The 26,031-nt window shown below is 39.3% G+C and overlaps 1 protein-coding gene across 9 annotated transcripts in view; it reads right to left on the reverse strand.

Annotated features, from left to right (window-relative positions):
- rbms3 (RNA binding motif, single stranded interacting protein) overlaps window positions 1-26,031 on the reverse strand; it is a 378,321-nt gene that overhangs the window by 276,332 nt on the left and 75,958 nt on the right. For 4 of the 9 annotated variants that reach the window (XM_014013123.1, XM_014013121.1, XM_014013122.1 and 1 more), the window contains exon 1: window positions 7,766-8,962. The exons of the other annotated variants lie outside the window; for them this stretch is intronic. In XM_014013123.1, the coding sequence (XP_013868577.1) occupies window positions 7,766-7,840 (75 nt within the window). In that variant the 5' untranslated portion in view covers window positions 7,841-8,962. Of the gene's footprint in view, window positions 1-7,765; window positions 8,963-26,031 lie in introns of those variants that run through there. 9 annotated transcript variants of the gene reach the window in all.

Here is a 26,031-nt window from a genome sequence, read left to right on the forward strand (position 1 = left end):
GTGCAATATCTGCAGAGCAGAACTTGTCTTCCACAGCATTTATTTTTAGTTAGCATATAGCTAAAATCTAACCATGGTTATATAATAGCAGCTGCATTCTGACATGATAAGCTGTATGTTTTATATTCAATTAATGTATGATCTGATTAGTTTACTAATCGAATAAATAATCGGTGATTAATTGATTATTAAAATAATCGTTTGTGGCAGCCCTACTGAAAAGTATTAAAATAATGAAATTATGTTCAACAAGACAGCATAAGATTTAAAACATGGAATAGTATTTTTCATTTATTGCAATGAAAGTGTATTTGTGGTAAAACCATATTTAAACTMGTCTTTTGTCTAGATTTCCAGTGTTTCCCCTACAAGGAGGGCAGCCTGCCAGAACCGACTGCCTCACCTAACACACCCCCATTCATAAAGTCGAGTGGTCGTATTAATTATAGGAGTCAATTCTGATAGATTTTTTTTCTAACGTTCTCCAAAAGTGAGTTAATATTTTGTTGAAAGCGGAGATGAAAGGAAGATGTGAACTTTTGCTTGCTCTCAAGTCCATCTTTCTAATAAAACAATCAGCTTCTGCTCTCTGGTAGTGCAGCAGATCATTTTCAGCAACATGCGGAAGCTTACAAGTATGGCAGGCTGTTTTTACATTTAATCACCACACTTATATTCCAGGTATCTGTAACTGGTTTTGACATATTAGTTATTTTTATTTAAGTGAGAGATATATAAGATTAGATTCATGTAATGCAAATTAAATTGCAGACTTTTTCATGTTCTGTAAGTTTTATTTAAAACACGCCGTGTTCAATACTGAAACATTGATTTCTGTTATAAACCAGGTGTAGGCATTAAAGGAAGTGAAAGTTTAATGAAACAGATAATGTATTTGTTTGTTCCTTTTTGATAATGATATTGTGCACAATATTATCATTTTTTGTGCAATCCAATATTTAGTATACACTTGTGCATTCTATTGATCACCAGTCGTTAAAATTTAATTGAGCAGTAAAGCTGATTTAATGCTCATGTCTCTTTTTTAAAAAGAAAGAGAGGTTTTGTGTTTTATKTTCTATTTTAAACCAGTCTTTCTGGTTAAAAAGAACTCAACGCATTCACTGCACCGTCATTCACTCCTTGTGCAACATTTCGCCCCACAGGTAGGACTGCCTTCATTTTYACAGAACAGACTCGAGTCGCCAGCTATCTCCAGATGGTCAGGGAAGGTGAGTTCAGAGACGACAATCCCTGGGGCAAGAACTCCACCACCAAGCATATCATTTAATACSTTGGACATTCATCATGAATGCACTTTTCCCACCCACACTAACCTCCAGTCTATAAGCAAGTGCTTTGTCCTGTGACTTGTTCAAGGACAATTGGAAAAACTCAAACTTACTGCAGAGAACAACTGCTTGACCTGGTATTAAGACCGTATACTAGACCATTTACAACATGCATGTTATAAATGCCACATTTTGACTCATCTAGGTGTCATTATTGATGAAAAACTGACATGGAAAAATCATATAAATCTATTGGAGTCCTGTACAAAGTGAGAGAACTGTTCAATGGTAAAGCACTGTTTATGTTGTATAATACTTTAATTGTTCCACATTTTTGGGGTAAAGCTTGTAAAACTATCAAAAATCCTGTTTTTACTTTACAGAAAAGAGCTATAAGAATTATAACTAGAAAAAATCACAACCATCCATCTTATTGTTTCATGACTTGAAGTTATTAAAATTCTATGATTTGGTCGATTATAATATTTTGCTGTTCATGTACAGAGCTCATAAAGGTGTGTTACCTTCCAACATCCAAGTAAATTTTGTTAAAGAGAGAGCTGTTATTATCTTAAGGGATTCAAAAGGTTTGTGAAACCCTGGTTTCGTATGAGCCTGACGGAGCAATCCACTTTAATCCAGAGAATAAGATTGTGGAACAGCCTGGAAGATGAGGTTAAAAATGCCAGATCCTTGTTGAAGAGAATGATCAAAACTAGTATTCTGAGGAAATATGGAGAAGTATAAGTGAATTCATGCAAATTGTTGTTCGAGTTGGTGTTCAAAATGTTGTTTTTAGTTCATTTTTAAGTGTTTTAAGGTGTTTTGATTTTTGTTGTATTTTACGTTTCTTTTGAACATATTTTGGTTATAAAAAGGGGCAGATATAAGACTTATTCTTCTGCTGCCTTTCGTTTTATTTGATTTTATTTTGATTGCATGTTTTTTTGTACTTTTTAATTTGTGTTACAAATGAAATGGATAAAGTGAAACAACAACAACAACATTTTGCGATTGTATTAAGGTGAATTCATTCTTATGCCCATCTGTTATCCACGGCCATGCAATGTTTAAATCCCACCATGCATCCCAGTAATACTGATCAGGCTCCACCTCACATCATTACAGCTAAATTCCACAGAACATAAAAATGATTCTCCTTCTCCTCTTTTAACAAAATGGAAAGCAATCTTGAGCGAGCACTCTGGTAAAAGCTTAAATGAGATGTATGTGTTAGCGAATGGAGGGCCAGGTCTTAGCACCAAGCTCTGTGGTGTACTCTGTGACAGGCCATGCGAAGCACTATTTCAAACACAAGCTTAATGTATGGGTGTGGAGATAGGGCTGGGCTGTCAGATGACAGATGAGAAGGGTTAAGAGCGCTCCCTGCTATGTGTATGTCTGTGCACGTAGAATCAAGACCATACCACATAGATTGAATTCTCCTCACAACTTACTGACAGATTTACAGTTTAGACACAATCAGATACAAGCAAAATGGTTATKCATTACCAAAACCGCTTGTCAACCATTCGAAATGGAAGACGAAAGGAACAAACAAAGAAAACAAGCCAGAACTTCGGCTGATTTGAGTGAGCTCTGAGAAAACACGTGATGGGTTCATTTACAGCGAGGCGGTGGTGGTATTTTGTTCCGTGCAGTCGGTTGTGAAGAGCACATCAAGAATTACAAGAAAGGAAATGAGCTTCATTACCGAGTCTTGGTAATAATAAAAACATATTGTCCCGGGCTCAAAACTGTGATGGACTTTGGTCGATGTAATTTAAGACCGACATTTCTCCAGCCCTCTAAGTGCTTGATGAATTCTTCAAAGCAGATTGATTCCCATCAGCAGAACGGGAACTGAGCAAGCTAAGTTTCTGCCACGCATGACCAATTTAATAAAAGATTTGGGAATATGAGCTCTTTGTTGTTTGATTTTTCCTGCTGTTCATGTCTACATAAATTTGCCTCCTCCTTGTTGTCCGTTTCTCCTTTCCTCTGTTGAGGCATTAAAGGAAAATTTGGATTGCTCGGTTATTTCTGTAGCACAATGGATCAACCCGTGTAGTGTAACCAAACCCTTTTCCTTGCTTTTAACTCGCCCTTCCCTCCCATAACACCCACACTTCACTCTGTTCTTCTTTTATTCACATATACAACCCTTTCCTCTATTGCCTTCTCCATTTATAAAGAATTAAACATATAAACAGTGCCTCTGGCATGGGCAGACACAAGCACAGATCCTCTCAAAAGGCTCCATTGACTAGTGTTTACTTAGGACCAGGGACATTAGGCTTTGCTAAATCGGCCTCAATCTTCCCCTTTCGGCTTCTCAGATTCGGTTCTGACTATAACACAGCCCCGCTTRCTCCCACATCCCAGCCACAGAGGTTGTGTGTCCTTTTGTGTGTGTGCACCGTTTGATGGCTGACGTTAAGCATGTAATGACCTAGCTTATCAGGGGTGTAACAGAACAAGGGCACAGCAGCATCAGGTAGGCTATATAATTCAGCCACCGGAAAGCAAACTAGGTATCATGAATGAGTGAGGATTTACAGAACGTAGTCATTGGAAATTAACAGTAAAATGAAGGTTCCCTTATATCTGTAATGACATCTGGACTAAAACTAACAGACATTAGTTTTGTTGAAAATATGACTCGTCTTGCAACACAATCATTAAGGAAAAAAATTATCTGTATGCTGTTATTATTCCCATGGGTGAGAGAAGGGGCTATGCTTAGCTTTGCATTAATTATTCCAGAGTGATTTTATTCTTTAGGATGCCCATCAATTACCAATCATTAAAGCTGCATTCATAGCGAGTTGCCACCAGCCACTGCCATCAGTTTTACATCAAAAGGCAAGTCTGGATTTTGGCAAACAACTTCAAGAACCGATCATCTGGAGAATAGACAGAAATAAGGTCTTTAAAGGATCCTTTCATCAAAGCAACATCCTGCCAGCTCCCTGCAGCTATAACCTCGTATAAAAGCCACATACACAAAGACACACAAATCCCCTTTCAAGAATCAATAATTCAGCTAAAGAGGAGCACATGCTACGCCCCACCGCACTAATCAATACMAAGCCAAATGTTATTGTTTCATCTCATTCTCTGACTTTCACATTCTAATTTGGCTTGACTCGCACATGTTGGACACATATCACATTACAACATGTCACACAAAGGGAGCCCAAATTAYAGACGCTCCTCGAGTTATTCTCTCAGACTGTCATCAAAGGATTTAGTTACTTTCTTTACATCATCCGTAGCAGTCAGATATGGTTAGATTTGCAGGAAAACTGCCAAAGAGAGGTCAAAGTAGGAAAAATGAACCATTTTTATTTCCCCTTATGACCTAACTGGATATTTATGCTCCTTAAATATGCCCCAAAGGAGCCTGAGGCCACACATCGACAATGCAGTGATGACGATGAGACGGACCTGTGGGATTTGGGAGTGGACTTAGTGTAACAAAACTGATTCAATATAAATATATACTGTGCCACAGCATGGCAGAAGAGACTACCGTGTGATTTTGTCAAGTGGTTTAACGTGGCAGCCAAGGCTATTCCCCCCTCCTAGTAATCGAGCCATCGATGATCATTAATGAGAGCGTGACACTGCACTCCACAGCCCTCTTGGCTACGTTTCCCAACACTCTGGCCCGTCTCCCAGCTCCCTTTCTCCTACTGACCCTCTGTCACATTAACCCACAAGGCCACATGATCTAACCATGAAAAAGAATCCGAACGTTGACTGCCAGACAGTTTCCACACAGAACTGAATGTGCCCCCCTCCCCCACAACCTTCACCCCCCACGTATACACACACAAGACCTTAATGGCTCGCTCAAGGATATATCAAATGCTGACGATGGCAAGATTGAATCTGCGCTGACCTTGGGAGTGAACTGCAGCTCAGGCGAAGGAGGGAGATGGGAGGTCCTGTTGCAACCGAGTGGGGATGCGGAGAATAAGAGATGGAAATGGTGGAAAGAAAAAAAAAGGCAAGAGGGAAGAGCATGGGAGAATAGAGACACGAGTTGATTGAGAGGCCCCAAAGATGAGCAATTCTGAGATATGAGGAGGGGAGGGGGGCAGGGAAGGAGGTAGGACAGAGGGAAGCCATGTGGTAGCAGCACAAATGTATTAAACTATAAATCAGCAGAGGAGCTWGTGGACTGCCAGGTGGGGCTGCAGTCAGGTCCTCCCCAGCTGGAKGTGCAATTGTTCCCATGGAAAAGAATAAAAACCATCTTCCTTTCATTGKTTTTTTAAAAGACGAACTACTTTTACATCCTTTTAACAGTTGCTTTTACCAGTCCCCTTTTTAATGTGTCTTTAACGTGCATCTTCAGTGATATTGTATTTTAAGTGAAGGTTTGCTTTTGTTGGAGCCCTGTCAAAGAAAAAAATCTGTCATCATCTGCGACAGACAGAGTTTTCTATTCCACTTTAAAATAAACACAACATGTCAAGTTGGCACATTCTAATTTACTGCAAATCTGTCCATCAAGTTTTAAAACATTATATCCAGCCAAAAAGTCTTTATCTTGTTTTGAGACAGATTTACTAAACCAGAACTGATTGTATAAGAATAATAATCTTGTTTTCAGAATGTGTAAGATTATTTGTCTTGTTAGTCTGAAAATTTGACTCAAATTAAGTCAAAAATTTCTGCCAATGGAGTAAAAAAAATTTACTTGGTAAGATTCTTGAAATACTTGCTTTGACTCAATTTTTTTCTTATTTCAAGAATCTTACCAAGTAATCTNAAAAAATCTGTCATCATCTGCGACAGACAGAGTTTTCTATTCCACTTTAAAATAAACACAACATGTCAAGTTGGCACATTCTAATTTACTGCAAAAACTGTCCATCAAGTTTTAAAATCTTATATCCAGATAAAAAAGTCTTTTTGATCTTGTTTTGAGACTGATTTACTAAACAAGAACTGATTGTGTAAGAATTATAATCTTGTTTTCAGAATGTGTAAGATTATTTGTCTTGTTAGTCTGAAAATTTGACTCAAATTAAGTCAAAAATTTCTGCCAATGGAATAAGAAAATTTTACTTGTTAAGATTCTTGAAATACTTGATTTGACTCAATTTTTTCTTATTTCAAGAATCTTACCAAGTAATCTTTTCTTACTCCAATGGCAGTAATATTTTACCTAATTTTAGTCAAATTTTCAGACTAAGACAAATAATCTTACACATTCTGAAAACAAGATTATTATTCTTACACAATCAGTTCTTGTTTAGTAAATCAGTCTCAAAACAAGATCAAAAATACTTTTTGGCTGGATATAAGATTTTAAAACTTGGTAAGAATGACAGTTTTTGTAGTACAGTAGATTGTTGTTTAGTGTAAATGTGTTTTATTGAGCAAATTTAACAAAAAATATTGAATAGGATCAATTTGATGATCAAATACCAACTTCTTGAAAACTCAGGKGCAGAGGGTACATTTAGATCAAGTATTAGAAAAGATCAAACATTAACTAAAAACAAAATGAGACATAAAATATGTGTTTTATTTCAACAGCTGCAGTTTGTTGTGCCGCCGCGTTACATCCTAATGTCACAAAATTGGACAGAAGTTAGTGTTGCACATTGTGATAAAAAAAAAGGAAAAATAAAACAGAGTAATCCTCAAAAGGCTTCCATTTTAATCCCCTGATGATGTCTGGGTAGCGTGCCCAGCCAGCGTCCTGGCAGCCGTCAGGACCCCGGCCTGGGCTTYCATCCCAGAGGCGCTGATGCAGACTACAGCTAGAACAAACATGGGCAGCCCACACCATGCCTGGTCAGTGTCACAACCAAACCATCAACAGGGGCTCATTACCTTCGTTACAACAACACATTTCAGTTTTAATGTGAATCTAAAAATCCGTACTGTAATTAGTTTGATCAGAAAAGTGGCAGTTAAGCTTTTAAACAATAGACCACATCGAGCATGAAAATACTTCATTAGTAAATTAAATTTTGATCCTTTTTTTTCATTTGTCTAATGTGTGTCTGGATAAGAAAAATGCTGTGAATTGGCAATTGTGATTAAAAATGTCTGAATTTCCTCATATGGAAGRGGTGAATGGTGGACAGCTTTCAGTTACGGTCTACTTGTGTGGACTAACAGTAGCCCAAAGCCTTCATCCTTGATTTCTTATCCTTGATCATCCCCTCGGTGATGGGTACACACACACATGCATGCACACAGTAACATAGACGTCCAACCTCCAAGAAGTGCCAGCCACCTAAAACCATCACAGCCAAGGCCAGCTATCTACCAAATCCCATCTCTTGTGAGAGATAAGACGGTGATGTGGAGAGGGGTGAATTAGAGGAGGAAGAAGGAGGGGTCCTTGAGGATGAGGAAGGGCGGGAGGGAGACGGTACAAAAGTGAGTGAGTGTAGCAGATGAGGGAGTTTGAGGAATTAAAGAGGAGCAGAAGATCAGCATACCTTRGTTTGGAGATAGTGGGGGTAGTAGTAGGTGTACTGAGGGTACATTGGCTGCTGCTCCAATCGCTTGCCCATGTAGCTGGAATCCTTAGCACTGAGGCAGGGAATGGTGACACGGGAGGGGGGTTGTGGGGGGGGCGAGAGCTGCCAAGTAGCTAGCAATGTGACAGAGGCAACAGAGAGGCTGTGCAATTCCAGTCCTTGCTGTTTGCACCAAAAGCTGGTCCTGTAGAGAGAAGACCTGTGGTTTGGAGAAGGTCCGCCTTGGATCAAGAAGCTCTCGTCGTCGGCTGCCCCCCCCTCACTCGCTCAGAGACTTGGTATCAGGCAGGTGCCCACTCGCTGCTGGATCAATAGAAATATTTCCTCAAGTGCTAGAAACCAAGAGTGGCGTGTCTGTCGGCGGCAGCTAACGGATAGTGAGGGTGAGGTAGAGGGAAAGAAGAAAGAGAAGAGGTGCAGGTGGCAGTAGCTCTGGCAGTCCTAAGAAGGAGAGGGAGAGGAGGAAGAAAGGAACGGTAAGGAGAACGGGAAAGGACGTATAGGTTCTCTGTTTCAGCTGTTTCACTCCAGTCTTTTCTTGCCAGGGTTTTAACTCGCTCTTACTCCCCCTCACTATGTCTTCCCCCCTCTCTTACATCCACACAAACACACACACAGACAGACTTTCTCTCTAGTGTGATTTGACGATGGCTGCGCACTGTCCTGCTTGTCAGAGGAAGATCTCCCCAGTGCCAGTTGGCAACAGATGCACTTTGTCTGAGGAGCAGGATCACAACACRAGAACGTAGTACAGACACAGAGAACAATCACAGTCTATAGCAGAGTCAGCAGGAGCACGAATAAAAGAGAAATGATCCCAGTTTCTAAATGTGGCACAAGCATATATTTAAAAAAAAAATCCACTGCTTGGGTAAGCCAATCCACTCAGTTCCAGCTGTAGACAAGTGGGGGGAAAAAAGACAGTGACTGTGTCCTGGGTGCCCAGAGGAGACAGAGTCCCTCGTCTGCGATCCTCCTCCTTTTTGCTCGTGCAAAACGTGTTCCTTATTCTTCCTCGGCTTTCTCTAAGCAGCTTGCATCTCTCGCGTGCACTTTCTCTGTCACTCAGCCTCTCTCTGTCTCCTTCTCCACCACACTGACAGGGTGGTAARGGGGACTCATCCGATGGTACAAGCMGAGCAGACTGCCTCCTCCTTCCCCCCAGCCCAGCCGGTGGGAGGGTCTTGAGCAGCTCTGTGAGAGTGAGGGATCCAGACACAGACCAGCGGGCTGCAGCGTTTTCACAACATGAGAGAACGCGGGGGGGGGGGGGGGGGGGGGGGGGAGCTGAGGAGAGGAGTGGAGACTGGAGAGGTTAGTTCCAGTGCAAGCAGTCGATTCCCCCTACTGGCTGCTCAGGGAGCTGCCATCTGGAACACAGTGTCTCCATACCGATGTGCTCTGTTTACTCCTAAAGTTTCACAGTTCTCCATTTGCGCAGTAACATGTGCCTGACAATTTATTTATCACATTACAATTAATGAACCAACAAAAATTACACTTAAAGTGCAGATTTGGAATATAACGTCAGGGTCAAGGATTAACATACATCTTGAAAACATGGAAAAGCGAAAACACAATACAACATCCATTATCTATACTAGTTTATTCCTTTTCTAGGGCCACGGGCATCACTGGTGCTCATACTGTATCTAGCAGCAGTGTTGTATAAAGTACCACAAAGTTATATTTGAGTAAAAGTACAAGTATCTTACCAAAAAACAACGTTGGTAAAAGTTAAAGTCTCCTTTAGGAATATTACTTGAGTAAAAGCCTTAAAGTATCTGATATGTTTTGTACTTAAGTATTAAAAGTATTGATTTAAAATGAGCAGTTAGATTTTCTGACATTTATCAGGAGGTGACCTCCCTAAAAACTGCAGAAATGACTATATTACAATAAAATAATTAATTTATGTTAAATTTAGGATGAACTAGTTCAGCTGTTTCAGTTTATATACAGATATCAAGGCTGCACAAAACTTTTCCTCAAAATGAAAATCTGTCTGAGGGCTGCAGCCAAATGCAATAATATAATTCATGAAATACAAATACTTCCTAAGTACAGTCCTTTGATTTTAATGATTATGTCCTGCTGGAGTGTGACATGATTTGTTTGTGTACAAACTAATATGGTATCAGAGTTTTATATATTTATACTTCTCATTCAACCACAATTAAATTCACTCTATGTAAGCGGCACAGTTTATATGGATAGTATTTACTTTTTAAAATAAGCTGGAATGAAAACAAGCAAAAATAAAATAAAAGTAACAACTTTCTCCTTTTGGCCTTTTTAAAAAATGTAGAGAGTAGAAAGTACAGATAATTGTGTGAAAATGTAAGAAGTAGAAGTAAAAAGTAGGCTGAAAAATAACTACTCAAGTAAAGTACAAATACCCAAAAATTCTACTTAAGTACCGTGAAGAAGTATTTGTACTTAGTTACTTTACATCTCTGTCCAGCAGTCACAGTGCGAGGGGCGGGGTACACCCTGAACAGGTCGCAGTCCATCACAGGGCCACTCACAATACAACAGCCACCATTATATTCTTTATTTTTTTCCCTTTAGCTCCTGGAAAGAAGATATGAAGACTTTGGTGGTTTAAAACCTYTGCTCTGCACAGTACTACATGTGTGTGTCAAACAACAACAACAAAAAAACTTTTGGTTTAAAAACAATACTGTCCTGCTTTAAAGGAGACATATCATGCAATATCCACTTTTGAAGCCGTTATATATTAGTTGTGTACTCGGAGTCTGTAGGAGTGCAGAAAAGTTGAACTTAGTTTGTCCCGGTGCTGAACAGATAYCTTTATATTCTGTTTGGGTCATATTTTTCAACTCGTTCAGTTTTCTCTGTGACGTTTTCTGAGCCACTGCGTTAGTATTTGTGATGGAACTTCTAGTTAAAGTCTGGACTTACCAACTTTGTCGTCTTCATTCACCCCTGACTCTGGGTCAGACTCTGGCTCCGACACGTAAGGCTGGATGGACAAGCCTTCCTTTCTTAACATCTTTTAATTAGTTTGTAAATAAAAATTCCTGCACAGGTTTATAGTCGTAAACCCCTTTATTAAACTACAGTGGACCGGTCTGGAAGCTGGATTTAAAGAGACAGCCTCGAAACGAGTTGATCTGAGACACAGTTCAGAAAATGGGGTGAAAGAGGGGCTTGTGGAGTTACAATAAGGAGGAATTCAAACCAAAGCATTGCAGTTCCTCTTTATATAGACCCCAAATGAATGATTTAAATGTGAAAAAGGATTTAAAAGGATATTTCTCCTTTAACATGACATCACATAATGCAAAACAAACTTTTATTACGTAGTGATTAAAGGGAAAATCAACTTCTATGTTCCTCTATGCAACAATAAATCATTATAATTAATGGTTTTAACAAAATTAAATCACGAACAAAAACATTTGGTCATGTCAGAGAGAATTAACCTGATTGAAAGCAGCATGCAGCTTTGCTCGTGCGATCAAAAGAAACTCTCACAACAGCCTCGCTAATCTTTTTTTTTTCTCCTCCAAATAAATTTACAGGTAACTGAAGAAAATTTCTTAACAGCATATCAATGGTGCAGCCTTCACACATTCAAGGGCCTAATTTTTCATTCAATCGGCATTTCAGCACAGTTTTGATTGAAACTGTTCTCRGTGAGCAATGAAAAAAAAAATTGCAACCGGAGACTTCAAGATGAAATTACTCGAGTGAGAACAAGTCAATTTTGGCAATTTCTACATCTGAAAATACACCCGTCACTGCAATCAGGTTGCTCCTCGGTTTTATTTGCTACACTTCAGAGCATTTCACAAAAACCGTCAAAGTTAACATCCACTTCTCAGATAACAATACCCTAATTACATATTTCTGGCAGAAACGTCGGGGGGTTAAATGGAGATTTATTAAGGAGGGGGACTCCACGGTTGTGGTTTTGCAGAGAATGTGGAGCTTCTGTGTGCAGGTACTGTAACAGGGAAGTTGTCACTGACATCATTTGACAAGCTAGAAATAAAACATGGCGACAATATTGTTGGTGAACACATTTACCTAATTTCCCTCTGGGATCAATAAAGTATTTTTGAATTGAATTTAAATTGAATTTATCAGCATTATTCCAAATTCAGTTATGTTGAACCTCCTGGGACTTGGCACCACATGGACAAAAATGCATGCGGTGCAAGAGTTTCTTRGAAGGTTAAAATAAAGAAATACTCTAAGATATAAATGCTTTAAGACTTTTCTGTAAGTGTGTTTTCATGTGAATATTTACTAAAACACATTTTTATGCTAAAGTAAAAAAAAGATAAATATTTTTTTCCATAGTCTACAGTTTTTGGATTTTATCTTTGAAGTGATTTACTGTTTTACTGATTGAGTCCATTAGTCACTGAGGAACTTTCATTTTCTCTTCATCGTGGTCACAAAAACTATCCTAAAAAGTGAAACTTATAATCAGTTTTAGCACGGGCACAGCCTGTGGTTAGTTCTATTTCTCTCCTTAAATGMTCTGCTTAATGCAACTTAAATCACGCTGTGAGTTTTAAATGCAAAGGCCGCTGTCAGAGCTGGAAAAAAAAACTTTGTTTGATTGTTGTGTTTGGAAGTCGTCATGGAAATTGTGGCTTTTCTTGTCTTAAAGCCTGAGAATGGTGTTAAAGTTTTGCTGAAGATATGCAAAGTTTAAGCCCCCCATGATAACAAGACAGACATGATCCAGTTTAACTGAGTGTACTGAGTACTTTCTTCAATTATAGTGATGATGCTTAAGTATTAAATAGGTTAATATCACATTGTTGGATTTTTTTTTTAACTTTTACATCTGGAAGCAGCCATACATGCAGTCAAGCTGAATCGATTCCAACGAGAAAATCTCATGAATCACAGCAAAGCACCAAAGGAAAGGACAGCCTATTACAGACATGGAGAGGAAAATATAATTATCAGATAGGCCACTTTTAGCTGAAGGAAAGAGATAAGACTGGTATTGATTGTGGATTACCAGATTAACAGCTCCTGCTTCACCTGGACACAAACTCGCCGTGTTTGTGGAAAGACAGAAAGTCTAAGGAAGACAAACCCCAGTGGGAAAAAAATAATGGAAGAAAAAGATACAGAGCGAAAATAAGACACACAGAAAGATGGAAGCACAGAGGCAGAAAAGAGTTATATTTCTTCATAGCACTGTGTGCCCAGTGAGCGATCAGGTGAAGTCATCTCTATATTTCATAAATACAAGGATCATCATWTCTGTATTTTTATTATTTTATATGAAGTGAAACAGAGCAGCAGAGCAATTTACCTGCTCACAGATTTTATCCACATTTGACCAAGAATTGTGTCTCCCACTGAACTACATATTTTACCTCCAAAAGCTGAAAGCAAGGGCAAACAGACAAATTATGTGTACAATTAGGATGAAGCAGTTTAAACATAACAGTGAGTTTTATTTAATCTGAACAGTTAACTACATTTTCTTACCATTGGAGCAGGGGTGCCCAAAATTTTTTCTTAGAGAGGGCCAAAATGAAAATCTATCTGGGGGCTCTGGGCCAACTGCAATAATATAATGCATGAAATACAAAWACTTCTTATGTAAAGTCCTTTTATTTTTGATTTAAAAAAGCTAGTGTGGTGGCCATTGTTTTTGACTAACTGCACTATAAACGGCTTTAGGTGGAAATACTGTGTTCCTACATAGGACAACGGATTACAAACTAGTAACCATTGCAACTGCTGGTGGGCTAAATCAAATGGCTTGGCGGGCCAGTTTTGTCCCGTGGGACCCACTTTGGGCACCTCTGGATTAGAGCATTAATCCGTATGATAAAAAATGACATAATTTACTAATAAAAAAGTTTAGTACTTGTTTAATTAATAAACAGCTATATTATTATTGATTGATACAGCTATCTATTAGTAAAATAATGTTTATTCTCTACCTTTTTGTATTTTTCATAGAAGAAATCAGTACATTCAATTAAAGATGTGTARTACTCTAATTACAAATTATTCTGTTTCTATTTGTGACTGCAAAGTCATCAATCTCATTTTAAGGAAATGCATTCCTATTAGCCAACACAGAACAGTGACACAAAAGAGTACCATTACAAAGACAGTGATTAGTTAAACTATTAATATTCATCAAGACATTAAGGTCCGCATTGCCGGCAGTAAGTCGGGTTCGTTTCCGGTGAGAGTTGGACTCSGCCAAGGCTGCCCTTTGTCACCGATTCTGTTCATTACTTTCATGGACAGAATTTCTAGGTGCAGCCGAGGTGTTGAGGGGATCCGTTTTGGTGGCCTTAGGATCGCATCTCTGCTTTTTGCAGATGATGTGGTCCTGTTGGCTTCATCGGAACGAGATCTGCAGCTCTCGCTGGAGCGGTTCGCGGCCKAGTGCGAAGCGGCCGGGATGAGGCTCAGTGCCTCCAAATCCGAGGCCATGGTCTTGAGCCGGAAAAGGGTAGAGCGCCTTCTCCGGGTCAGGGGGGTCGCCCTACGTCAAGTTGAGGATTTTAAGTATCTGGGGATCTTGTTCACGAATGGGGGGAAGAAGGGAGCGGGAGATCGACAGGCGGATTGGCGCAGCATCTGCTGTAAAGCGGGCACTGTACCGGTCCGTCGTGGTGAAGAGAGAGCTGAGTCAGAAAGTGAAGCTCTCGATTTACCGGTTGATCTACGTTCCTACCCTCATCTATGGTCATGAGCTTTGGGTCATGACCGAAAGAACGAGGTCCCGGATACAAGCGGCCGAAATGGGTTTCCTCYGCAGGGTGGCTGGGCTCTCCCTTAGAGATAGGGTGAGAAGCTCGGTCATCCGGGAGGGACTCAGAGTAGAGCCGCTGCTCCTCCACGTCGAGAGGAGCCAGTTGAGGTGGCTCGGGCACCTGGTAAGGATGCCTCCTGGACGCCTCCCTGGTGAGGTGTTCCGGGCACGTCCCACCGGGAGGAGGCCCCGAGAAAGACCCAGGACAMGCTGGAGGGACTATGTCTCTCGGCTGGCCTGGGAACGCCTTGCTGGAAGAAGTGGCTGGGGAGAGGGAGGTCTGGGCCTCCCTTCTGAAGCTGCTGCCCCCGCGACCCGACCCCGGATAGGCGGAAGAAAATGGATGGATGGATGGACATTAAGAATTATAGGAKCTGAGACTTGATTTTTGAAACCAACGAACCTGACCTGTGGTCTGACACCCAATAATAAAAACTGCAGTAAGGAGGTTAAATTAGAAAACAATTTAACATAAAATATGTCAATTCTGCATGTAAAAAAAATATATCACTATGACTCATTTAACTGATGTCAAACCCTTTGTCTTCCCAACACTACAGATACATGAAATCATGCACTAAAAATATCAACTACATTTTCTGCAGCCAGGTTTTTAAGGCGATTCCATAAATCAAAGCAGAAACCATCTACTGCTTTTCTGTTCACAGGTCTCCCTTTGTTGTTCATTCACTTGCTGAACTGAGGACAAGAGTGAGTCATTGACGAGTCCTAAAAAAAAGAAACCTTGAGAGAATACCACACACTTAAAGGTGTTAAGTAGTCCCAATGTCCTTCTTAAGAATCAGGAAAGACTGGTAGATATTGCTGCCATGATCACCAGGTGGGGTCTGAGCAGCTGGTTTAAAAGGAGATTATGAAATACATTTTAGGAAAGCTGTAAACATAATGTAGACTAACACTTTATAGAGGAACTGAAAGAGCAAACTTGAGACAACTGTTTTGTAAAGTCAGTAGTAACAAACAGAACGAAGTGTTGGATGAGAACCATAAGTTTTCCTTTAAACACAAAACCAGTTGGAGGCTTATTTAATGAGGCTTTCAAAAAACAATTCTTAGAAAGTCCACAACACCCCACTGATCTAACCAGAGCCCTCCTAAGAGTGACTACTGTCCTTCATCAAGCTGCTGCAGAAACCAAGAGGCTTTGTTTCCTGTGGCCTGCTGGACGGTCTTGGCGTGGGCGTTTCCCAGAACTGACCAGATGCAAGGAATTCAAGGGAAGGCTGGCGCTGGGCCAAGAGGGGGTGGTGGGAAACCAGGGAGGAGAGCTGGAAGAAAGGAGGGGAGAGGGGAGAGGAGGGAAGTGGAGTTGGGGGACAGCATGGCTTAGCATTCCAGGGAAAACAAAAAAAAAACATTATTTTTTATGTAAAGCTCAATTGGGCAATTCCCAAACAACAGAAAATTACTCAAATATTTTAAAAACCTACGAATGTAGAATGAATAACAAACATCCCTAAAGCATCGTGTCCATCAAAACAAAACCCAGCATATATTAAAAAAATGTCCGAGTTATTTTCTCTCATTCATAATTATCTCAAAAAACAAACAGCTGACAAATATAAAACAAACGTAGCTTGAAAAGTCGTTTTTTGGACATCCCCACTTCAGATTACTTATCGGACTTAAAGAACTGTTAGTGAAAATGTATTTATTTTCCATAAAAGCACAATTTATTTTGGCTGGCAAATGTGCTTTCCATATGGCAAAATTAAAAGAATAAAACAAAATCAGAGCTCATTTATTCTCTTAAATATGAGTGGAATCCCAGAGAAGCACTTTTCATGACAGAAACTAGTTCCGATCTGAACTCTGAAGGGGTTCTTGAGAACAAAATGGATTTCTCTTCTGAAATATTGTCTTCATTATAATGTAAAATCGTTTTTGAAAACATGTCATTCTCTGCAGTAATTCACTAAGTACTCATTAATTAAGCCAAAATGTAGCTTTTTAAAATAACAACATTGTCCAATTATTTTTTATTCACAGGAGCAGTCAATTATGAGCCCAGTGGAACTTTGTTACAGTGATGAATAGATATTTTCATCATTTAAAATAAGTGTATTGTGGTATTTTTTAAGCTTAATTAGGACAGATTTAATTAAGCAAAGAGACTAAATAGATATCCGTCTGTGCCTGCTTTATTCTGCTCAGGATTACAGAGGACTGGAGGTTAATTCCTGCTGCCACGGGGGGAAGAGATGCTGTAAACTCTGGTTAGGTCAACAGTCCATCACTAAGTTCACATTGACAATGTCAATAATTTATGCGAAGACATATACCTATAGTGAAATAATGCTTTAAAACAGCAAAAGCATGTTAAAATGAGTTTAGAAAATAACACAACTAATTGCTGATCTTTGATTGGACAGTGTAGTGGAGAGATGTCCGCTATGTTGCAAACAGGTGTAACTAATCAGATTTTTTTTCCCCATGAATATGTTGTCACTTTGAATTTCCAGTCCTCCATAGGAAATATTGTTTAATAAATATGGGTTTCTGTAAAAAATTTAAATAAATAAATCACATCAACTGTGCCCACTCTTAGAGCAGCACACTCATTGAAAGTTATTGAATGCACCTAGATGTGTCGAGGCTAATGAAAATCACATGACTCCATTGGAATTTTTAATGGGCRTGGCCAAATGACTCGACAGCGCCACCTAACGTGAGATAGAGGAACTGGTAAGTCCTAGAGAGCTGAAATTTGGGGCTTTGATAGATCTCCCCAAATAAAGAAAAAAAGTCTCTTGGAGGTATGTCCTAAAACCAACAGGAAGTCGGCCATTTTGGGTCAAAGGTCAAATTTTGGCYGATTTTCRATTTCGCTCACGTCGAACTTTTGCGAACTCCTCCTAGGGATTTTGACCTATCAGCTTCAAGGCTATATAGTCATAAMCCCCTCTATCAAACTGGAATGGACCGGTTTAAAAGCTGAAGGGGGCAGGGTGTGAAGCAACGCGTTTGGCTTTAAAGAAACAGCCTCAAAACGGGTTGATCGGAGACACACCTCAGAAAAGAGGTGAGAGAGGGGCTTGTCAGACCAAGGTATTGCAGTTCCACTTTATATAGACCCCAAATGAATGTTTGAAATGTGAAAAAGGAGGATTTAAAAATATAAATATTTGTCATGTTTGTGTGCTGCGTACAGCAAAGCTTATAGCATCTATTCAAACATTCTAAGTGAAACGTCTATTAAAAACTGGTCTGATTTCTATGAAAATACAGGAAGTAAATCCAGATGATGTTCTTTCTAAACCATCTCCCCTCAAAAGGTCTCATTTTCTCCGCTTTATGTAAGTTCACCACATCTCCAGTAAATATGTCTTAAAACCTTATCAGCGCACCAACAAATGACAGCCTGAGGTAATGCAACACATTCAGGCTTCCAGACTATAATTTTCTACAGCATAAGGAGCAGAGTGATATCGCCAAGATATCATTGTAGGGTACCTCTCTTTAATATAATTTCTTTATGCAGGTCGGTGTCATCACATGGTGTTGGCTGCTTATCTCGTCTCGTGAAACCGGACCACCGGCACTGAGACGCTGGATAAAAACCAGGCCCATTTCCAATGAGTCATTAGCTTCTATCACAACACAAAGGAGAGCAAGGCAGGCTTAATGGGGAGGAAATATGAAACCAGACGTGCATGARTAGAAATTATGCACAACACACCCAGTAAGAGACAGGCAATAGACTTGAAAGAGTTAATTGCATCCACTTCCTGGATCTCAATTACAAATGTGAAATGTATATGTGAGTAATGCCAAGCGGCTCATTTCCTGATTAATAGGGTTCTGAGGAAAGATCACAGTTATTACAAATTATTCTAGACTAGGAAAAAGAGGCCAGTAGTTGGGSTGTCTGTACATGTACATGTACCTTTGCATAGCTGCATATAAATATATGTACAGTTTATTTAAAGTCAGGTGGTCTACAGCTGTGGCAACACTGTAGATGTGCAAAAACATACAGAATACAAAGTTTCCGTGAGACAACTTGGGAGTTCACATACCAGACTTATTTTGAATACAAATGGAAGACAGACATTTTCTGGTCTTACGCCAAGATAATCTTTGCAAAATAAGGTTTTAGTACTCCATAGGCAGAGATGGAGTGAGATAAACAATGGATATTTTCCACGTGGGCGTGCTCTGCCCAAAACTGTTCAACATCCTCAGTATTCACAATAAGAAAATGACAGCAGCTGTCACGGTGGGGGAAAAAAGAGACAAAATTACTTGGATCTCAGATCACATATTAAAGCTTCATCAGAGCAATTCAAAGTGTGATGTGCTCTTTTTTTGTTTTCTCCATTGTGYCGATGACTATAAATAGATCCAAGTCAAAAGCCAATAACTCCTGTCAGCTTTGTGCTACTTTTTTTGTCTCTATGTGCTTGAGTTTCTTTAGGTATTTGACAGTTTATATAAAAATACATCTAAAACAAACAAGAAAAAAAATGCTTGAAAATCTGTATGTGATGCCAAGTGCAATATGGCAACTGTTCGTTTGTGTCCAAAGCACAGCGGTGGAAGAGTAAAAACTGTGATAAAGGTTTTGCCCACAGCAGAAAGAGATTGCAGAGTGTGGAAAACGTTCAATCAGGAACAGATCTGTATAGGCCTGTGAAGCTCAGTGCTCCCTGCAATTGAGCCGAATGAGATGGGAGGACAGCAGCAAATTTTTAAAGCACCGCTAAGCCCTCCCAGAATGAAGTGAAATGACCACATGTCACAGAAATGAGAAGTGAGAGGGAGGGGACAAGGAGAGTGAGAAACAGCATGGTGAGAGAAAACAGTGTGTCGTTCTGAGAAGAATATTTCAGGGTGGTAAATGGAGCAGAACTCTATTTCAGCTCTTCTCTTAACCTCCTCCGGTGTCTCATCCTGCGCATGCAAAGCATGAAGCCCAGGAGACAAAGAAAACAAAAAGGGAGAGTTGAAAAGAAAAGCTTTAGACCTAAACAATAAGACAATTTACATTTTGTTTTAGCACTTCCTTCAGTGTTAGATTGATACAATCCATGTTGCAATGTAGCCACACTACAAAAAAGGTTAATAGTGACTGGAAGAAAAAAACAGAGAGAATACTGAGAAACAAAAGTTGCAAAACTGCAACATTTTTCTTGGTTTCTTATTGCCAAATAATGAACTGGAAGCTACAATTGACTCACAAAGGACGTCTAATTACTACAAAACAGAAAGTCAAGAGACAAAAGTGTTACCATTATTGTCATGATGTATCAACCTTTTTAAAAAGAGAATTTTTGTACAGGTTCAAAATGTATTTCCTTCAAATAGTAAGTAATAAAGCTGTATTAAATACTATCATGTTCATAAGATTCAATGAAGTGTGGTTTCTAAACGGCTTTCAGGTTCACATTAGTGTGGTTTCTAAACGGCTTTCAGGTTCACATTATACAGAACTTCTTGAACATGCCTTATTAACAGCAGGAAGCATATTTCTGGCATCCGGTGCATTATTTTTCATCCGTATCACGGGATATGTATGGTGCAATGCGAGCGGACAGAAATGATGCATTAAAAAGCATACAGCATGATTAAAAACAGTCACCTTACGAAGCAGCTCCGCTGGGTAACATTTAGATATCAGTGAGCGTGCAACTTTAGGGTGATGCGCTTCATCCTTTGTGGCGCCTCTATAATTACCACTGGTACTGGTGTAATAAAAATGCAGTAAATGGAGGAAAGAAGCTCCACCTTCCACCTTTCACACTTTTAGGGCTGTTGGGCGACGATAAATAGAGTCTTATAGAGGTTTAGTGTTTCCCAACAAGCTTCTGCTGAATGCCTTTTTTATGTGGAATCAGAAACAAACTATTGAAACGATCAAAAATAATTTTTAAAACATGCAAATAAACAGCTGAATTTTTAGTCGTGATGATATTCTTTTCTAATGAGATTRCACACTTTTAAAGTTATTACACTGAACGGAATAATCCATTTATATATCTGTATGTATGTGACCCAACGGAGAAAGAATCCATCAAACATTTTACACCAAATAAACACTCTCCAGCTCTACGGTTCAGCTGCCAAAACAATACACAAAATAGAACTTTCAAAAACAACACTGCTGTTAAATAAATAAAAAATATATATTCTGGCAGCTTAGCTCAGCATTAAAGCCTGACACAGCACAGGAACCAGGGATTCAGCCAGTTTTTTCTTTTAATATTCTATTTTCTTATTATTCAGATTTTTGCTCACATAAGCACTCACATCCCAGTGTTTTACAGTCACTGTTGATCCAAAATCTCATCACAATAGTTTGTTACACAGAAATATCAAGACGTCCAGTGTGAAAAACAGGTATTTTTTAAAGAGGAATTTGGCAGGAAAGTGGATTAAAAAAAATCTGGTCCTGTGTCTAGGTTTTATCATCCAACGTCAATAGAAAAGATCCAATATAAAAAAGTGAAAAAAAATTTCCAGCAATAACTTTTGGCATCATTGCTTTCTCTTTGAAAGAGGTCACCAACTGGATATAATAAAGCAAATGAGTGAATGTCTTTGATTTGAAAATAAATGCAGTTATCAATGTTTTCATTGGAAACACAGGCTTTTCATTCCATTCAAAATGTCAGAAGAAACTATAGTGGTTATGAATAAAAAAAATTGAGAAAGGTAAAAATCTTGGTTTGTATCAAGCAAACAAAGCAACTAAAGCAGTGTCTGAAAATAATAAGGTAAAGAAATGTGGAATTCATGAGTAATTCCTGGACAAATAGTTGGGATTTGTCATCTTTATAAAAGAAATTTGACCAAAAATGTGTTTCCTAAAAAATAATGAGCAACTTACAATAGTTTATGAGGATAAGATTGTTTTCACAAGTAAAATGGGAAGAGAATTCAAGGACTGAAAAGTGGTGACTATATAAGATAATTTATTAATGAAGAATAAGAAGTAGAAAAATCTTGACTCGTGTTTACAGTACGAGTGTGTGGTGCTCCCATGTGCCAAGACTCAGACCAGCCGACCTTTTCCCCTGAAGATTTTGGTTTATTCTAAGATGAATATGAAACTCATTGAACTCAGATTGTGAAAGAGTGGATGAGGAGACATTTTCACGGAGAAACTGGTCCCAGATCTTTCAGACACTAAMCCCACCAAGACACTAGAAATTGCTGAAGATAAATTTAACTCTTCTTCAACAAAACAATATTCTTGCAAAGGAACAGAACTTCAGACAGAAGGAAGTATTGTGCAATGATTAAACAACACATACCTGCTACTTTTTAAGTTGAAGATGACTAAAAAGATATTATTTCATTTGGGCTAAGCTGTATGGAGTTATGATGAACTGTATTTTTCTGAGGGATCATGCAAACCKAATGGAAACCCTGTCACTTCTGACACCCTTGTTTAACAGTGAAAATAGCCAAACTTGTTTGTCCAAATCTAATTCAAAGAAAACTGTGTTCTCTACATTCCCCTTCTTTTCTTGGCAAAGTTTAATATTGCAGTGTCATGCTGACTTTTGTGATTTGTGTCAAGTCAAAAACACTCATCTCTTATGAAATAAAAAAAACAACAATATAACCTTTTGTATGAATATGCCTCCAGTGGTACAGTATCTCAGAGCACTCACAGCGCTGTGCCATATTTAATGCTTATAAAATTACTGTTTGCTTTCAAACTTGTTCAAGCAAGTTCTCAACATGTGGAGGCACAAATGCAAAAAAAGCACTAAAATACTGTAGAGTTTACTTGCTCTTTTAGAACCTGTTGCTTGCACTTTGTACCTTTGACATCTGTCTAACCTGCTGTTGGGTAAGAGCAGATTTATAAGAATGAAAGAAGTCTCGTATGAAATCTGTCTGTGTGAAACTAAGGGCCCCATGGTTTCATCTGAACTGCAGAGGCCTCGTCGTTTCCTTTTTACCCCCATAYGGTTCATGTTCAACCATTGCTCATGCCCATATCGCATGATTGCGATGAAGGACCAGTATAATCAGCTCTAATGCTTTACAGATGTTTTGGGGTTTTAAAGCCAACAACACAGCCTCAGGCAGCCCTGCAAGAAAAACCCATCTGCGCACGGACGCCGGCGCATGTGAACATGTGTGTAGCAGTTGAAAACCATTCATGATCAGAGTGAAACATTTTAAATTAAGGTCACATCCACGGCGCAGGATGTGTGATTTATGTTCCTTTGCCCTGCCCTGTCATTGACTAATCACCTGAAGAGAAAGTAACAGGTGCAAACTGATTTGCTGAGGAGTGATTTCACAGATGAGATGCTGCAAATTTACCATTAGGCACAAGCAAAGGGGGGAAAAGTACAAAGTCCGCAATGACATGTAAATATGACACTCGGCGTGATCTGAACAAAACAAGACACCCGTTTAAATCCCTGCAAGATCTGCCAGCATCCTTTCTAATCCACCCTACACCATCTCCCATTGTGTCCAACATCCAATATCAAACATGAGCTGTTGCTAAATGAAGACTGGTGGCACACCGCAGCGTGGAATTTGCATCCACCGCCTGTTGTTGCGAAATAAGAAATGAAACACAGAGAGGCTTGGAAAGTGCTGTCAGATTCTGAATATTCCTGCGGTCTGGAGCTCAGGACGCTGTGGGTCGGGCCTTTAATTCTTAATGAGGGAGAAAGCCGAGTTCTGGTCACGACAGGAAATACCTCCTAGGTGAAACATCCGCCCGAAAGTCATTCATTTAGAAGTGTCAAATACACACTGGGTTTCCTCTGAGCTGGATTGGTAGAATGGTAAACACGGTGCTCTGTCATCACGGCCAAGCTCGTGTGATTAGAATACAGTCAACAGAAAGAAAAAAAAACTGATGTGGGAAATGTCTTTTTTCCTAACCATTTATGCATCTGCAACAAAAGCTTCCCTGGAGTGATTTACACCAATTAGAAAGGCGAAATCTACTTTTGCATATGCTTTTGATTGAAATGTGTGAAAACACAAACAATGTGTGAAGCTTATGTCAYGTGCAATAACCAGCTTCCTGATGCTTTTGATTAGATTTCACTGTCAAACAGATCAGGTGGAGCCAAAAAATACAGATCGACATCATTAAACATGACAAATCAGACTGCTCTTGGTGTAACGTGTACAGCAGGTACACTAAAGCTAAATTAACACATAAACTGACAGTTATTACACGTACAAGCATCAGTTCATAACAGTAATGACTACAATGTAAAAAATAATTAATGTTGTTTACATTTTGCTCATAACAATTTGCAGGCTCTGAATACATTAGTGTTGGCAGCGGCTTTAATTGTCGGATGCCCAAATAAACAGAACATGGCCGTTATGTAATGATTTCGAAATAAAGTAGAAACACTAAAGAGATTTGATGTTGTTGGTACGGGGAGACTGTTAGTGTGCGAAGGTGTCGCTGTGAAGAGTTGAGAGGAGGAACGTCAAAAGAATGCACACAGAGAGACACACTCGTGGCACTCAGTCACTCTGCCTCAGTGTGCACTGTGGAAGCAAATTAAGGAAGCCTTGGCAGCCTTTTAATGGTCTGTCACAGTCTAACAGGTTTAGAGAGCTTACAATGGACCCAGGCACTAAGCCCGACAGCTCACGCTTAATTGTTTAGAACCTTCATGTACGTGTGTATGTGTGTGTGTGTGTATGTACTGTTGGCGCTAATGTGCGCCTACAACTAAAGTCAATGATTCTCATTATGAGGACAGATAAGATCCTGCATGTCAGTCTGACTGGTTCAATAAAATAACAACTCCAGCTATAAAAGCGCTGCCAATATCCGTATTTCAAACCACAGTTAGGCTGTTATTGTAGAGAAAGTGATCCTAAACCCTGTGATATTCATGCATGTTTAAATTTACTTTCAGTTGAGCATGCAGTATAATTGCGTGGCTTTTTTTCCCACCGAAAGAATCCTGAAATTTCGGAGCCACTTCAAATAAACTAACCTTAAACAGAGACAAAAAGGCGCACAGGGCACAAAGCCGTGAGTAAATTGAGATATTGACTCAAGCAGCCGATAATAAACAAAGCATCTAGTGTCTTCATTTGTTAAAATGTTGCCTGAAGAAATAAGCCAAGCAAATACGACCATTTTTATTTATTTTTTTTACTCAACACCCCCCACTCAATCAGTTGATATAATGGTCCACCAAGGACATGGTGGCAGTGCCTAAAAATCTCCCTCCTAAATTGTTTGAGATTCTGAGCTGCATGACCTAGAATATGTTTGACAATCTTCTTTTAATTAGGCCTCGAAGACACGACTCGTTCCAACTGCTGTCCCGAGAGCTAAATTAATTACTGAGACAAAGCCTATTCTAGCTCATGGCAAAGATGAATCATTGCAGTATTTGGGAAATGAGCAATGCTCTTCATTCAAGGGTGATGAAAGAGACTTGAAAATGTAAGCTAATGTACTCCATCACAAAGCCTCCACGAAGCTCCCTGAGCCACATCACACGTCGACAGYACACACCGGCATCTGCCGCCTCCACTAGCCGGAAATCCTGACCATTCTCTTCGCTGGAATGCGCCAAGAACACGTCTTAAAAAGATAAACTGGGATTTTTTTTACAAAAGTAGATCCTAATCAGTTTTGTCCAGAAAATCCTTCCTCTTATTTCACTCATTACTTTCCATTTTTTCCCCTTCTCAGTGGTCTGACTATTGTGGTTCCCCCAGGGAAGTACAGATAACTGATCTCAGTCCAGTAGCATTGTGCAGACCATGTGCAAGCCAGCAGATGTACCCTCACCCACTGCCAGCAATCAGACCATCCATTCAGCTACATGACAGTRTCATCTGTCATCCTGTGTAAAAGGGTGTTTGTGAGTTATGGCTAATTAAACTAATCACAACAAAGAGAGCAGTTCTAGAGATCAGGCCTCACAACGACAGACGGGGGGTGGGGCTGGAGTTAGTTATGTCCACAAATATTAGAACAGCACCAAAAATAATCTAATATAAATTCAATCTATTGAAGAAATTTATTAATCATGTTAGATACTGATTTTAAAAGCAATACACCATTTTCTTAGTTTTCCTTTTAAGTATTGACTTTTAGAATCTATTGTTTGACTATTATTATGTCTTGATTAAAATAGTTATACATGCCCGAAACACCATCGCAACACATAAAAAACCGTTAAAGGCACAGTGTGTAGGATTTTGTCAATTCTTTTAGCTGAAATTGAAATAATCACCAATGACAACAATAAAAAACATGTCTAATCATTGCAGACAAAGACCTTGTTTTATTATTTTTACCTTATAAAAAGCTGTTTATATCTCCATGGTCGCGGGTCGCCACTACAGGCAGCCGCCATCTTGTCTACGAAGGCTCATGAGGGACAAACTGCGGTGGCGGCGTCAAAAACGGTTTTAGTTGTAATACTATAAATGTAATATTTGTTGTCTGTCATTGTAGCTG

Source organism: Austrofundulus limnaeus, unplaced genomic scaffold, assembly GCF_001266775.1.
Source record: "Austrofundulus limnaeus strain Quisiro unplaced genomic scaffold, Austrofundulus_limnaeus-1.0 Scaffold98, whole genome shotgun sequence".
NCBI classification, from domain to species: Eukaryota; Metazoa; Chordata; class Actinopteri; order Cyprinodontiformes; family Rivulidae; genus Austrofundulus; species Austrofundulus limnaeus.